At 38.1% G+C, this 16656-nt stretch overlaps 1 protein-coding gene across 2 annotated transcripts; it reads left to right on the top strand.

Annotated features, from left to right (window-relative positions):
• The first annotated feature begins 6814 nt into the window (after positions 1-6814).
• LOC108671766 (myotubularin-related protein 10-A) lies at positions 6815-16456 on the top strand. 2 transcript variants are annotated; one of them, XM_018159337.2, is made up of 13 exons: positions 6815-7107; positions 7403-7457; positions 7809-7945; positions 8377-8550; positions 8697-8854; positions 9058-9150; positions 9607-9768; positions 10886-10948; positions 12538-12686; positions 12951-13085; positions 13456-13628; positions 14172-14342; positions 14860-16456. In XM_018159337.2, exons 1-13 carry the CDS (start codon positions 7015-7017, stop codon positions 15670-15672), a joined length of 2376 nt encoding a protein of 791 aa, XP_018014826.1. In that variant the 5' UTR covers positions 6815-7014; the 3' UTR covers positions 15673-16456. The 2 variants fall into 2 exon arrangements, with proteins under 2 accessions (XP_018014826.1, XP_047741148.1); XM_047885192.1 differs by lacking the exon at positions 10886-10948.
• The last annotated feature ends 200 nt before the right edge of the window (positions 16457-16656 follow it).

The raw sequence follows: 16656 nt of genomic DNA, 5'->3' as shown, positions 1-16656 counted from the left end.
GCACGAGACCTCGACTGCTAGAAAAATGAAACGGTCGGTCTAGTTGGGCCTAAAGCCCTAAACAAACGTTCCACAACGGCTGGCCTGCCATGAAAAACATGAGAGAGCATTTAGCATTCCAAGTTTTGGGTCGTCTTTTAGTTCCGAGGTTTATATGAAGATGTTCGACAAAATGAAATGACACGTTCTTCCTAATTGTTTCTCAACTTATCTAAGCCGTGAAATTAAAATAATTTAAATTGAACCAACCTTCCAAAATGTCCTCAAAGTTGATTTAATCGCTATATCGGCAGTTTATAATTATACAAATATACGCTGGTAATTTTAATATTCTTAAAAGATATCTGATTGTTTCAAAATGTTTGTGAAAATAGATTAGAGTTATAAATGCCTGAGTTTCAGATTTACTAATTTGGGAAATAACACAATAAAACTAATATATTGCTCTCTGTTTGCATTGTTGCACCATCCCAGTCACTGTCTGCTAGGATCACTGCAAGCTGAGAAGCACTGAGTTCGCATTCTAAGTTTTGGGAGTTCCCGCAGGCGGGCCAGGATCTTGGAAGCCCTCTTTTTGGGGAAGAGACATGACTCGGAAGCGGATGGTTTGCTTCGGCTACTACTCTTCGCTTCACGACCTTCACTTCACATGTACACGACACTACACATCACTTTACGACACTACACTTCACTTTACGACACCACACCTCACTTCACGACACTACACTTCAATACACAGCTACCCGTTTTCTGGGCTCTGCGTCACAACCGGCTTTTTAAGAGTTACACACCACACGTCTTACTTCAACGAGTGACCAAACGAAAACCTTACTCTGACTATATAAGAAAGAGGCGCAGCTCTCAAAATTAGCTACCTTAAATGTTACGTCTATCACAAAGTTTTCCGCGGTGCTATCTGTTCCCATTGTTCTAGGTTTTGCACCACATTTTCCTTATATTTTACTGATGGTCTTATTTTGATGTGCTTGCTGAGTTATTTGTTTATTTAGGGTGCATGCTTTTGTCGCCTCATTTCGAACACTTTGGCAGGCTCATCAGGCTTTGTCAGTTACCTCTGAAAGAATTATGAGCTAAAATTGAAACTTATCTTGACCAAAACCTTAAATTACTATTAAACTCTGGTTGGCGGGTAACGTTAAACCTTAACTTGACTTTAAGCTATACATTAACTGAAGTGCCAAGGTGTTCAATCTTCGTGACGGATAGTAACTTGCGGAACAGTGGCGACCAATTAAATTGTTAACGGTTGCGGTTTGCGAACAAATAAATGCATCCGCGATCAAATTTACGTATGGCAAATAACATATTACTATTAAACTTAACTTCTAAAAACACTCTACAAGTGCACTTATTTTTTATTTAATAAGGTGAGCTCTATTTGAAATAAAATTGTTACATTGAATCTAATAATTGCTCAAGATTGAGCGCGTTCTATAGAGTCAGCGTGGTTTAACCTTTTGCGTTTCTTCTCCCAGTATTAACTTCATCTAACTTCAAGTCTCGGCCCAATAAGCTAACCTGGACTTTTTTTCGATTAGGATTACGTCCCCGGAAATAAATACATGTGCGATAAGAACTACAATAAATCTGTTTCAACGTAATTAATCATTACTTGTTCAATCCTTACCCCCTCATGCAGGAGGGACTTCTGACGCATGTCTGTGCTCGTCAGAAGTCCTATGGGATCTCGCGCTCCTATAGGGGGATTGTTCCCGAGCGCCCCACCGCTGAGCTCGCGGTGTCTGACTGCAGGTCTCAGTTGTGGGGTTAAGTAATTATGTAGGTAGGATTTCTTGCATTTCCCTTCTCTGTCTCTCTCGTGCGGGCGGCCGACGTCCCGTGTAAGCGACCTCTTGTTAGAGTGTCTTCGTTTCTGTTGTTTTTCACCTGTCCCTCCTTGTCACTTTGCCTCTTTGAAATGCTAACATAGCTTCCTTCGAGCCAGCTTCAGTGGGCTGGACAACTGATCGAGACCTTCCGAATAATTGAGACCTTCCGCCTCGCTGGCGATGTAAACTTTTGACCACCGGTGCGAAATAGCTTGAAAGCTGAAGCGCTAGTAAACCATTTTACTACTCACTTACTTACTTTGTTCAATCCTTAAAAACTTTTTTCGATAGACTTCTAGAAGAGGGTTTCCTCTGGCGTAGGGAGAAAATTCCCTACACTTATATGCAGCTGTTGTAAAATATCTCACGTGTCCGACCTGTTGGATAAAACTTTGAATTAGTAGTTATTTCTGCAGCTGAATATTAACTTTACCAGTACATTTATAAACCGAATACACAATAAAAGTAGTTTAGAACATTTTTTTTGCAGGTATAATACTCCAAATTTCCACGTCTTCTCTGTGAATGTCACTCATTAACTCGCAAATGGTTGACGCATCCTTATTTAATACAAAGAAAAGCGAAAAGACAGCAAAAATACTAATCAGTTAAAGAAACATAGTGAACACGTACCTTATATCCAAGACGTCTATGAAGTCTTGGAATAGTAGATTATAATCGTTCAATTTTTTTCTGAAAATCCTCTCAATGTGGCTGCTTTGTATGCTATTAGTCCGATATAAATCGAGTCACATGTAGCCGAGGTATGAATGTTCAGATAAAATACAGGGTTTTTTATATGATGGTCTGTTTAATAAATTCGTATATATTTGATCTCTAAGTGTAGATTCACAATGAATCATTCATACACTAATAGATAGAGAAAGATTCAAACTTTTTTTACATATATAAAAATGTCCAATATGTCTCCCTTGTGCCACACGGCAAACATTTAAAATGACCAGAAGTTACCCTTTGAACCAGAAGTGTAAGGAAAGATCTTCATTTCAAAGGGGGAAATGAAGATCAGGCATAAAAGAAACATATTGAACACATATAACTTGATATAAGTATGTAAAAAATTTAATCTTCTTCTTTTCATTTGTGTGTGATTTATTCATTTCGAATTTATTAAATTGGATTCATCATTCAAAATAATCCCATATAATTTCGATCTATAAAGTTGGTTTTCTGGAACGCTTAGCCTGATAAATTCATGTCAAGATTAACAAGCAAAGCCCCAGCTGCCTCAGCGCTCCAGTATAAAAAAATCTGATTATATTCCCTTAATAAACTCACAACCATGAGTCTCTTGCTAGGAGCTTGGCTTCATGGAAGGCGCGACATTCACTCATCTGCTAAAGAATCACGTAGCATTAAATTTGACTTTTGTCGAGGAGAGCCAAAAACAAAATGAAGTACGAGCTTTAAATTTAGTAAGGCTGCATAACTTTATAACGTAACAATTTTACTTGGAGTAGTTTTAGTTGAACATAATATACGTTTAAAAATAACTTTTAAAGACAACACTTCCAAAGAATCCAGTGTTTGCTAGACGGAAAACAGGCCGAAGTGAAATGTTCTATGGGTGCCTTCTCCCTCCTTCACCAGGGCATTCCTTCATTGCCTATGGCCCAAGTCAATTAGCTCACGATTCAATGCAGAAAACTCCAAATTTGTGTACGCCGAAAGAAGGTAACAGCGAACAAAGCTACACCACAATGGAGAGCGATGACACACAAGATTATTTACAAAAGTAGTATTGGGCACACTCACATCTTCAGTACAAAGCCCATAGAAGCAGTATGTCTTTTCGAGGAATAGAGAATACAGTTTTAGAATATAGCGTTGATTAGGCCGTGAGACCTGACGCCGATTCTCAACATCACGGAACATATGTACACCGCTTGTTGCGGTCTCGAACACTCAACTCCCTGCTCCAATTTTGCTGTGCTTGACCGCCCGGCCTCCTCGCCGATTATTCTGACAAGAAACTGGCGCAGATGGCAGTGATCAAACCCGCACTTATATCATAGTGTTGTCGGCACTGAAAAATAAACCTGGTGTTTCCTGTCGCCGATTCTTGTACTTTCCGTGACTTGTTCACAGGGGATCTAAAAACAGGCCATTTGACCTGAACTTTAGAAAAAAATCTATAGAACTGACACTTATTTGCTCCAAGCTTGGTATTCTGGAACTTTAACCACATTGCCACTCTGCCTGAGGACAACTCCCAAGCGCTAACATAAGTAGAGTATAGATGCTGGAATTTTCAGACAAATATATTTGGAAGTTTGATAGATAATTTTAATCTAACGCATAAATGTCATGTTGCTGAGCTTACATACAGATATAGAACATTTGAGGTATAAAAATTGGGCATTTTAACGACAATTGCCAAATATGATGGTTTTAAGAGCGAGCGCGCATATTAGCCTTCTATACGAAAGCAATGGTAAGCTAGAGTGCTGTTATTTTTCATATGCTGTTCTTATGCGTCAAGGTCATGTTTGATATCTCTGGTTTCTCCTCCAAGTCTATAATGAATTTATTTTATACGGTTTATTGTATGTCTCTGAGGGTGAACGACCGTCATGAGATTTCATTGTACGACATTTATGAGTAACAATATGATATATGCCTAAATTTTTGGATGAATTGATCATTTTTAAATGAAAAAATGTGTAAAGTTTTAATTATTATTCCATTAAATACTTCGACGTGTGGTATAGAGGCGATATATAATTCGAATATTTACCTAAAAAATACATTCAAAGTTTTACTCTTTATTTTCTGTTATTTTCAACCATGCTCATTCTAATGACGGAAAGTAAAGTGAAGATTTCAAACTACCATGAAAATACAGGAATGAGCCGTGGACAGTGATGGTAAGAGAAAATAACGTAAATAAAAATGACGGTGTTATTTCTAGTCGGTGACTACAGTACACTTTTTTCGTTACCTTATTGTTTATTTGTCCTCACTTTATAACTATCTTGATGATTACGAAATATACCATGCAATATTTTAGCTGTGTGCCTGATGTTCCTTGTGAGTGACACGTATATACGGTATTGTTTTACTTCTGGTGAAGAATGTTCCCCCAAGGGACACGTTATATATTTTTTGATGATGCAATGAAATTTGAAAATGGAATAAATATGGCGCTATTGCATTGCAAATGACTCGAAAACGATGAAATAAAAATAATTTCTTCATGATTTCGTATTTCTGGCGGTAGAGGGTTAGGACGGTTAGGAACTTGTGATATCAGACATCTCACGTACACAATGTTTAGCTCGTGAAAATTGTTTAGATTTTGCCAATGCAAGTTTAAAAATCGGCCTGAAAAATGCCGGTCGTTTCTCATTTGCCAGGGGCCCACATGCATCACTAAAGAATATATGCTTCAGTCACAAGCATACGAGTATACCGTATCCTGATATATTCTGGTGCGTGCCACTTTTACATTAGGTCTGAATTTATATTCCATTAGCTGATGGTTCTTCCTGATAATATGTTATCTCCTTCGGGATTTATAAGTAGGAATTTTCAAGCTGTAACCACATCGAAATTGGGATAACCGGATGTCATGAAAGTAATATTAATGATTGTATGTTAAGGTCGGACGATCTACGGCTTTATTGTGAGTAACTAGTCCAGTCAGAAAAGTAGCTGAATTGGGTGAAGAAGTTTATCAGTGTTAGCCTTCGTCTATTGTAAAGCATATAAACGCATTCATCTGCCATTACATCGGGGCTACAGCGTGTCAATGCATTTTGAGCAAACAAATTATAAAATATATAATTTTCAAATGGCTTGCTCGATATGGCAAGAACGGTTTTGCTCGAAAGAGGAGGTCCAAAACTGTCAACTTTTACGAGTGAAGCGGGTGAGTAATTTAATTCTATGTTCTACTGCATAAAATAAATTTGTCAGTGCATAATTGACGTATAATTTGAGAGAGTAAATAATCTACGTATGGAAAATATTTGACGTAAATATCTTATGCTGTTAGCCTATCGAAATAGTCACTCGAACAAAAATGATTCATTTCTTCAAGAATGAGGTTTTTTGATGAAATTAAATGTTGCTAACATGCTGTTTATTTTAATTTGATGAAAAGTATTTTATTTACCTCTGAAAAGCTCATGACTCTCAATTCCGGTAAAATGCGCGTATATGGACAGACGCGTTCAGTCAGGAAGCTCCTGTTTAACTGACGGGGCTGGTAGGTTGGCAGCTGAAGACTGAAGTAATATGAATAAAACTAAACCTTTTCACAAACAGACATTTTTGTCATAGTTTTAACTTGAATTGACATTATGTAATTATTGGATAAAATCTATCCTTAAGTATTTTAGACTTAGCTGTGCTGAAATTTTTTCAGTTTCATGGAACCACTACGAGTACGGTAGAACATGGATTGTAGCCTTGTAGGTAGCCTCATTTGTAGGTATATCAATACCTAATTTTAATTTTTAACACATAGCTAGCCTACTGTCAATGCAGAGACTTTCTTAGACTCTTCCTACAGTTCATTTTTGAGTAATATAAGTACTATTAAGTAGACCAGTGAAGTATCATGGACACAAGTATCATGAAGTTGTTCTTAACTTCTTACATAGGCCTACGGTAGCCTATATCATTGGTTTAAATCTTTCTAAATAGGAGATTAAAAATGAACTGATTCTAAAAAATCTGTGGTTTAGAATCAATATAATTATATATATTTCAATGTATATACGTTTTAGTGGTGTAACTACTGTTCAAAAAACTAATGTTTAGTGTTTATAATGCAAGATATTAATTTAATATAAACTATATATATATATATTTTCATATATTTCAGTATCAATATATATATATATATATTATATATATTCAATCAATATATTTATTTTCATATATTTCAATGTTTGTGGTTTAGGTTATAATTGCTGATTAGCCTTGTTATAAAATTATTTTAAGATTTCCTACCAATTTTGTCCCTTTCAAGTGTCAATTCAATATACCATCATTCATTCATTCATATTATTCATATATGTAAACTGTAAAATGTGCAACATTGAAGCAGTTGAACAGTTGATTCAATAATGGAATCTTTGAGAATAAATTGTAAATTTCAAGTTTACCTTGTGTAAATGTTGGTGGTTTGTTCCACATGATGAGTACTTTAAAGCATAGAAGGCATGGTTCAACAAAAAATTCTCTGTTCCATGTTGATCTACCTTCTCAATCTCAGCAATATGAAGAGGTAAGGTTTACATGGTCAGTTGTTATTAGTCAAATGTTAATAGTCTCAGGTTGGTGTATGAGTTATCAGGTAGGAAGTATCAAGTATGGTTTATAAATTCTTATCTGTAAGACTAACTTTATTGGAAGACCAAAACTTCCATAAGTAATCTAAATGCATGTTTAATCTGAAATATTAAGCTTGAACTTGTGGCTTCTGTCTGATTATCCATCATGACAATTGACAAATTTCTTGTTTATATATATAATCATATATTAAATTGTACATATATTTTATCAAAAGTTTTTTTTTTCAGAGAGGAGTTGACATTCCTGAAGAAGAGCCAGTCACTCAGCCTGACCTTTTTCCTGGTAAGCATTTATTGAATATCATTTAATTTATTATTGGTAAAGGAAATTCATAACAAGTCAAACCAATAATATCCTATGTTTTGAAATTTATATCTTTCCTGAATTTGACTTGGCTGGAAAGACTAAATTACAGCAAGAGTGCCTCAAATTTTCTGATAGATATTTTCTTTTGCTCCATCATTTAATTGGTTTCCAGTAAAAATATTTAACTAGATTGATTTTTACCCTGTGCTATTTGGCTTAAGTGAATTAACTATAACTGTTTTGTTGGGACTAGGCATTTTTAATTACTTTCTCCAGTAATAGATTTGTTCAAGAGCCTCTTATCTCTGATAATTTTTCTTTGCACAGGTGAAGTTGTTATTGCATCTGCGGATAACGTTTTGAAATTCTCGCCCGGAGGAGAGCAAAACACAGGAATATCTGGAACATTATTCATTACAAACTTGAGGCTTGCTCTGCTCACTACATTGCCTCCCACATATCAAGTAAGTTATTCCTAACATTTATTATTTTTCTGAGCTGTCTGCTGATCAGACAGGAATTTTGTGACAAGTTTTGTGCGAGTCTAACTGATTAATAATGTTATACTATTCTTTCAGAAGAATTTAGAAAAAACTGTCCAGACTGGAACTACCTACTCAATTGAATGAAATTGATGAACATAAATTTAAGAATATTTTGAGTTGTACCTGGATATATAAATATTATCTGTCAATTTTATTCGATATTTTACAAAATATTTTCAATAAATTTTGTACGTAATAATTTGTCAAAAATAATGCATTATAAAACTTTTTCTTCAATACTTAATTACACAACAATTCAGGCAAGCTAAGTATTATATGCTCGTCATGAGCATGATAGTTTTATTATGAATTTTTTTATTTATACTGACAATTTTCATGTGGATTTACAGGAAGAGGCATTGCACCATCTCTCATTAAGTCACCTTTTCCTTGGAGCTCACGATGTCGAGCTGTGCCTTGTATCATCCGTGTGTTTACTGGATGAGCAGAACCAACGCAGGAAGACATTACTGCCTGAACACTTTCTCCCTGAGAAAGTTCCAGGCATTCAAGTTATATTAAAGGTATGACATTCTTTTGATACATGTGTTTTAATTGTGTAACTGCGGTGCAGTACGTTTTAGTGGTGTAACCTCTGTTCAAAAAACTAATGTTTAATGTTTATAAAACAAGATATTATTTTTTAACTAAAATAAACTTGTTTGTGCAGAATTTTCGGGTATTGAACTTCAGTTTCAAGTTTAGTCCATATGGAGAAGATGGCAAAGTCATTCGTGCATTGCTGCACCACACCAATCCTTCAAATGTGGATCTCCTTTTCCTGACGCCAGGAACTCCTCCTCCCAACACCTTCATCCCTACATTCCGGTACTGTCAATGAGGACACCCTGGCTTGTTACAGTCTTTGATGACAGCTGCTCTCATTACTGTAAATAAGAAATGTTCCTCCTTTATGAATGTTCCTCCTTTAGGTTTTTACTTAAGAATTTGGTTGATTCAAACACAATTCGGAATTAAGTGGAAATAATCCCATTGAATTAGTAGAATTTTTTATTTCAATTGTATTACAGAACATATAATGACTGGATGTCAGAACTGGAACGAACTGGCTGTCCAAACTGGCGGGTCACTCACCATAATGAGAACTACAATCTCAGCGCCACGTAAGACTTTCTTCTTTATTTACAAGCATATTGATTTTCTTGGAGTGTTCCAGAACTGGCAGGGGTTAATTGGAACTTCCTCTCTCGAAATTCTCATATCTGATTTATCTTTTATTATGATTTGAAGGCCAGTTTGAATGCATATTTTTTATTTGTTCATGTATATTTATTTATTAAATAATACATGAAAAAATGTAAAATTTTTACTTGGACAATTTTTTTGCAGTTGAATTTTTTTTTAATTTTCTATACATTTTATTTAAATTTAAACTAGTGGGTTCAGGGACGTTCTACAGGTAACGACCTATGTACAAATAGCAGCCAATTTCTCGCCTGTGATTGGTATTGGTGGGTTTATCCTCAAATGCCACCAGCGATTTGCTGAAGGAGTTACAAAGTTGTAACTATTTTTCAAAGTATGGTCGCTGGTGTGTACAAAACAACTATCTACATCAGGTACCCTCCGGTGATGGTGGTGCCCAGCAGCATGGTGGATAAGGACCTGGAGAAAGCTGGTCACTTTTTCAGGGAGTCGCGCCCCCTGCTGTGGCTCTGGGGGGCGCCTGGGGGAGCGGCCCTTGTCGTCATGGCTCAAATCTCCCCAAACATTCCAGACACGTAAGTCAATACTCCCTTGTTATTTGTCGATTGAATTATTAAAAGCTATATGCAGTTTTTTTTTTTGTTATGGCTCAAGCCTTCACAAGCATTCCCGACACTACATACTTCCTTGCAATGTCATCAGTAAAATTAAACTATTCATCAAAGGCTATATGCAGTTTTTTTCGTAATAGCATAAGTCTAATCGAAATTTTACAACTTGTCAGTCTATATCTTCTAGCAGTTGGTTGTTAGAAAATTAGAGTACCACTTCTTTGGGCGGCATGCAGCTCTTTTAGTCACGGCCCAAGTCTCCTCAAACATTTCTGACATTTCAGTCTTCACTCATCTACAGTCAGTTCGTTAAAAAATAAATGAATTACTTATATTTCTAAGGCAGTCTAATCATTATTCGTTTTGTAATGATTTGTTTCACCTCAAATATTTATATTCAAGTTTAGTGACAGAGGCACCCTCCTATTTTCTGTGGTAATTGAACTCCCTGAGTTAGATATCGTTTAGCTTGACTGTTCAAATTGTGTGTCATGTCACTTGAAGGAAAAAAGTTAATATAAGGTTACCACTTTGTTGTCGGAGTGTCCAATATGATTTAATTTTTGTTACGGCCTCTTATGCCCGTGTAAAACGGGTTACATGTCTCGAATTAGGCTCAGAAATTGAAGGCAAACGAGAATCTTACTGCTGGACAACAAATATTTTGGTTGCTACATATGCAACCTCGGAATCATTACGTCCACGCTGAACTATTGCTTCTCTGAACCAAGCTTAGCTATCACTTAAGTGTACCAAGTTAACTGTACTACTTAGCTACACGTATTTCTTATACAAACTTTGTGCCCAGAACAACTCGCCCGTTGTACTTAACTAAACGCAAATTGTAGGCCATTTACTTTTAGGACAGAAAGTAAATCATGAATTGCTCTGTCCCTTTTGTTGTAGATTTACAAATTATTGTTTTCAACATCCCTCAGAATTTTTCGTATGACTGTAGCCATAGTTGAAAAAAAACTTCCGTGAAGTTAGAAAGCATAATCAAGATGCTAAAAGTTATAGAAATAAAATTTTTAAACCAAAAAAGTCGAGTTGTACGTTGAATCTTGCTTATTTTTTCTAGGATGTCTCTGAATCCTCGCAGTTTTGGCCAGTTAAAGATGAGCAAACTTGAAGATGAAGCTAAGTGAGTAGTTTTGTTGTTTGCTTTGGACGCCGACTCACACGAGTGGACAAAAGGGTTCGCATGACGACAAGTATACTTCACCTAACTTTCAAACTGCCGGCAAACAAAGCTCTGCGCTCTTCACTAACTCTAATTGATGCTCTCTTAACGTACTTTCGGTTTGCACATTCACATTAGATGAAGCATGAGTCAGAATGACACACTTGAGCAAAATAAGATCTCATTGAATAGATGTATTTTAGAGACCTTTTTGTATTAATTTTTGCTCAATAATGTGTCGTCCTGGTTCACATATTACTATGACTGCACGCTTATGGTGCGTGAGGTTGATTTGATTTATATAAATTGGAAGTTAATTTGAACATCTTCCAACACACATGCTCGGGGAAATTTCAACATTATTTTGGATATCACATTATTTCATCTTATTTTTCTGCTTTCTCCTTTTTTTACGATTATCTCGTTTAAACTGGAAACTCTTTCACGTGTATTTATCCTAATTTTACAAATTATATTTCTTGTCATAGTGATGGTCACGTTGCAGAATACTATGGCCACTTTAGAATTATGTAGCTAATGGAAATCTTGAATATATGACAAGCAGTTGCATCAAGGATGTCAACATTCATGAGGTTATTATTTGTTAGAATCACCTATACTTTTTTAGTCCTTGTATAAAATACTCATCCCAGGGTGAAGTTGTCGTAGGCATCAAAATTTTAGGAAATGCTGCAATATTGCTAATTCTATTAACATCTTACTACTCGCGTTGGAGTTGGAGTGTCTTGAAAGTGTGCATTAATTTTCATATTTTTCTCCGTAATTTTTCCTGCTGCTAATTTTCCTCTTTTTTTTGCCTCTACAAAAACTACTGAATTTCTGACATAGGCTTTTGTTCCAGGCGTGTTTCTTCATTAACAAGATTCTGTTCTACAACTTATCTTCTTGTAAATTAATATTGCTGCTTGAATTTGCTCGAATTTTGTGCTTAGGGATAATTTTTTGGATGCCCACAAACTTTACTCAAAGTTGAGTTGCCGCGGCTGAGAAAGTTCACTAAACTCGGCTTGAGTGAGTGAAAGCTGAATATTGTTTGCAAGTCAAACTTCTTAAATTTAGTCCAGTTTGAATGAGAATGACTAATCACGGATAACGTTTCTTGAAAGTTTTCATTAACTTTTGAATAATATCTATTCATGTTTTTTTAATGTGAAAGAATTTACACAAATTTTTTGCTTTTTATAAATAACATGTCTTTAGTTCAAGGCCTGCATTTAAAGTTCATACTTACTTGAGGTAGAAACACAAAAAAACTTCTCTCTTTCCTTGTTTCTGTTATTCTGTCAGTTTCAAAGTCATTCAAAATAATTTGAGGCAAAATTATGCTAAATAACATTGAATACGTTCACTGCGATAATTAATCAAAATTAACTTTTTCCATGCCATGTCCTTCACTCGCTTATTAAGTTAATTCATAATGTAACCATGTTCAGAATTAATAAAAGTTTACCTATGGAACTGTATAGTAGCGAGCTAGTGAGTGAAATAGTAATATATAACATACTAATGTTTAGTTACCTTATCTTCAGGGCGATCGAGAACTCTGTGATAAAAGCCGTCTTCCGGAGCAACTCGGAGTTCCAGGAGTGCCCTGAAATTATCAATCTGGAGAAGGAGCTTCCGCAGCCTGGTGATCTGCAGGTGGCCTGTAGCAGGCTGCGTGCCCTGCATTTACCTGGTCAGAGACATACCGCTTTTAATGAACTTTTTGAGAAATTTTCAATTATTGAAATCTCCTGCCTTGCTGGTCATGTTAATTTTCGACCTCTGGTACAAAGTAGCTTGTTAGCTGAAGCTCTAGCAAACCATCCTACTAATAGTACTACTTAGTCTTCCATTTGATGATTATTCCAAGAGTAATTACTGAATAAGATATATATTGAACCATTTTGTTTCTGAAGATAGGTTATTTGGCCCTCTTTTGATATGTTCGTTACCACAGACGGTGCGAGTGCGAGCTCTTACTTATCGCGCTTCGAGAGCAGCAAGTGGCTGAGCTACGTCAGTCGTACCCTGGAAGTGGCATGTAGAGCGGCTCAGCTCATCACGGAGCACAACAGAAGCGTCATACTCCAGGGTATGCACCACAGCAAACATTCGTAATTCATTGAGTAAAAATGCTGACGGTTTTCTGTGTTGTGGTCGTGATGGGTAAAACTTGAGTTACAGTAACGTTGATAAAGCAGTTATGCACGAACATTGCAGAAGACTGCGTTGTGTGTTACAGAGACAAGATAGTAACAGGTGACTGCGCTGAAGAAGAGCTAGTGCTCGAGATAGTCAGAGATTCAACTGTGATTGGGTTTGCTGAACAGTGGCAGCTGACTGCAAACAGTAACAGCTGACGGTTGCAGACAGTGACAGCTGACTGTAGCAGACAGTAATAGGTGACTTTAGAACGGAACAATATTGGTGCAAGCCAGTAAGAATTATATATAATGTTGCAGAGGACTGTGGTCGTGACGGAGCGTGCGTGGTGAGCACGCTGGTGGAGGTGCTGTGTGATCCGTTCGCGCGCACCGTGCGTGGCTTGCACTGCGCCATCGCCAAGCATTGGGTGGCGCTGGGCCATCCCTTCACTGCGAGGCTCGGCCACACCAAGCGAGAGAAGCACCTGCAGGTAACACGTGCCTTCTTTATGCCGTGATTGCTGTCATGAATGAATTGTTGCTGTGAGTAATGGGTTCTTCATTTGTCAAACGGGTTACGTGTATCATCTACACCTTATGAGTGGATTATGCATTTAGTGAACGGTTTGTGCCGCATGTATTGCTTGCACAGCAAGCGAAAGAACGCCTACGGATCTTGTTTGGCTTGCTTATGCGTTGTTACCTGTGACATATGCTTTTCTCTGTGTAAAATGAGTTGTTTTATGCGCCTTGTGGGCTGTATATACACCTAGTGAGTGGTTTTCGCATTTGTGTTTTGTTTGTGCTGTTTGGATTGCTTGCTCACCAAGCGTGAGAAACACCCACAGGTACCAAGTGCCTTTTTTGCACTATCTGCGTAGCTTCGGCGCCATGTAGGTGGTTTTTGTATCTTGTGAGTTGTTTACGGTATACATTTTGTGAATTCCTGGTTTCTGCTGCTACCGTACCATGAGTTACAGGGACCGTTGCCGTATCGTGAGTTGCAGGGACCGTTACCGTGTCGTGTGTTACAGGGACCGTGCTGGCTGCTGCTGCTGGACTGTCTCCATCAGGTGTGCGTGCAGCAGCCTCACCTCCTGGAGTACACGCCGTGCTACCTCGCCGCCCTCTGGAGCGCCGCCCACTGCCCTCTGTACACCACCTGTCTCTTTGACTGCACCAACAGCCGCCACTCCACCATCTCGGTGAGTGCTGCTCTCACCAGCAGCCGCCACTCCACCATCTCGGTGAGTGCTGCTCTCACCAACAGCCGCCACTCCACCATCTCGGTGAGTGCTGCTCTCACCAGCAGCCGCCACTCCACCATCTCGGTGAGTGCTGATCTCACCAACGGCCGCTAAACCATCCATAACCCCTGTACTTTTTTCTAAGCAGTTATTCTATTAGATTTTCATTCATATTTTTTGTATGGATTGATTGATTTGTTTCTTAATTAAAACGGTACTACTTTTTTGAGGAAAGTATTACTTCACTTTCTTCCACTTGAACAAGTTCGCTGATTTCGGTTCAATGGCGCAATTAATTATCTCTGTTTTATCGTAATCTGTTTAAGAGTTATTGTGAAAACGCAATTTCCTCTCAAGGAATTGTCACTCTTCCTCCCCGATCTGAAGCGTTAATAACTGAAATTACTCACAAACTCGTCCTTCCCCTGCACTCTATTCGCTTTCCATAAATTTGATCTTATTTATGTTTTTTCAGAGACTCCAGCTGCAAAATATAGAAATATCAGAGCTGTGGGAGCTATGGTGCTGGTGGGCGTCCTGTAAGTCACAATCTCCCGCCACTAACTCGGTTGGTGATGGCGCCTCTCAGGGCCTCAGGAACTCTTCATCCAAGTCCAGCAATGGCGCCGCGAACTCAAGTAATTCACGATCCAGTTCTTCTTATACAACCACGCGCACCGCCGAGACTAGTTTTACTACCAAGAACTGTAATCACTCTTCTACGGACACGGGATCGTCAAGATCGTCGTCTACAGAGTGCAGCAAATCTTGTATTATTGCTCGTCGCCATTTTATATCGCCTCTTTTTGTACAAGGTTTACTCAATTCGCTCCTAAGTCCGGGGGCGTTGGACAGGATACGAGATAAGTTTTCAGTGGCGCATCACACATGGGGACAAATACAGCGTCTTCTTTCCCCCAGTGTTTGTCATCTTCCCTATGACGGGAGCCAGGCACCTGCACCCGTGCGTGGGTGCTCCCCCAACACGGTCACCAGACCCCCCACCAGGAGTCGGTTGCCCCCGCCTGTTTATGTCAATTATTCGGTTCCTCGTCTCACGGTTTGGGTGGAACTTTTTGGTCGGTGGCTACCCGAGACGGACGTGTCGTGTGATGGCGTTCCTCTGTCGTCTGCTCTCCACTCTCAGAAACGCTGCATTTTACGTCCTGAAAATCCCCACCTGCTCTTCTGGGACGACATCTACGCAATCTATGACGTCATTAAAGGATACGTAGATATAACTGCTGACGGGATTACGAGAGACAGACGGCAGGAATACGCTTCTTAGTCTCACAGCTTCCATGAGCTCTTCCATGGCTTCGCTCTGATAAATGAATGGGTCATATTGTCCAATTAGTGCAACACTTTCTAACCCAGAGCCCGAGCGGAGAGATTGGACGTAGCACTGACACGCTCTTTTGCTGGGCCAAATTGTTCAGGATGACCCACATAGGGCAGGAAGTGCGTCGCTATTGAGACAAAGTCGCACTCATTTTTCTGAGTGCTGTCTAAGGTGAATCAATGTCTTGTTTGTTTACTTTCATACGGTCGGTGCTTGTGATAATTGAGCTTCTTAGGCTTTTTCTAGTGAACTTCCTAGACTTCCAACAGCGTTTACATTATAAGCTTTAAACTCAGATTCTTTGACTCCGAGATTTTCTGCGGTAGAAGCGTTGATATTGTGCATGTTTATGCTACGCGGAATGAACTTCTGTGTGGATGTTCCAGAACCCGTGTATAAAAGTTGTGTATTATTTTGATTATTCCATTGAAGAATTCGTTTCAGAAGCGACTTATATGCATCTTATATTTACTGCACCGTTCACTGCTTCCCATATTCACTGATCGCTCACGGTCACTGCAGACTGCAATTAACTTAGTGACGGTATTTTTATGTTACAAAATTCAACTAAATCAACACTTTTTCGCTTTGTTCCAAACGAATTTTCCATGCTTCTTTATCTCTGCACGTTACTGTTGAATCCAACAGACGAACCGCTTAAGTTTATTCCTGTTCATCAGGAATGTAATCATCCGTACCGCTAATTAATCATTTTTTGAAGATGTTTTTTTAGGATATTAAAATTAATGGTATTTGAATTTTTTTCAATTTGAGGAGCAGTTGTCTTGAAAATTTCGTTCAATCTGTTTGATATTTGGGCACCACAAGCCCGAGCCCCAGGATAACCTTGCAAGCCAATGTTCCTTTAGTAATGTTTAACTGCACCTTAATCGTTTTTTATATTAGTGTAGGTGATACGAACGCATGGTG

This window comes from Hyalella azteca, unplaced genomic scaffold, assembly GCF_000764305.2.
Source record: "Hyalella azteca isolate HAZT.00-mixed unplaced genomic scaffold, Hazt_2.0.2 contig17278, whole genome shotgun sequence".
NCBI classification, from domain to species: domain Eukaryota; kingdom Metazoa; phylum Arthropoda; class Malacostraca; order Amphipoda; family Hyalellidae; genus Hyalella; species Hyalella azteca.
Note: the sequence above shows the minus strand (reverse complement) of the source record. Positions and strands in the feature narration are given on the sequence as shown.

Coding starts and splice junctions, on each gene's coding strand:
- LOC108671766 (XM_018159337.2), top strand. CDS start 7,015: ATGATGAGTACTTTAAAGCATAGAAGGCATGGTTCAACAAAAAATTCT. Junction 8,551..8,696: donor GCATTCAAGTTATATTAAAG/GTATGACATTCT, acceptor TTGTTTGTGCAG/AATTTTCGGGTATTGAACTT. Junction 9,769..10,885: donor TCCCCAAACATTCCAGACAC/GTAAGTCAATAC, acceptor TATTTTTTCTAG/GATGTCTCTGAATCCTCGCA.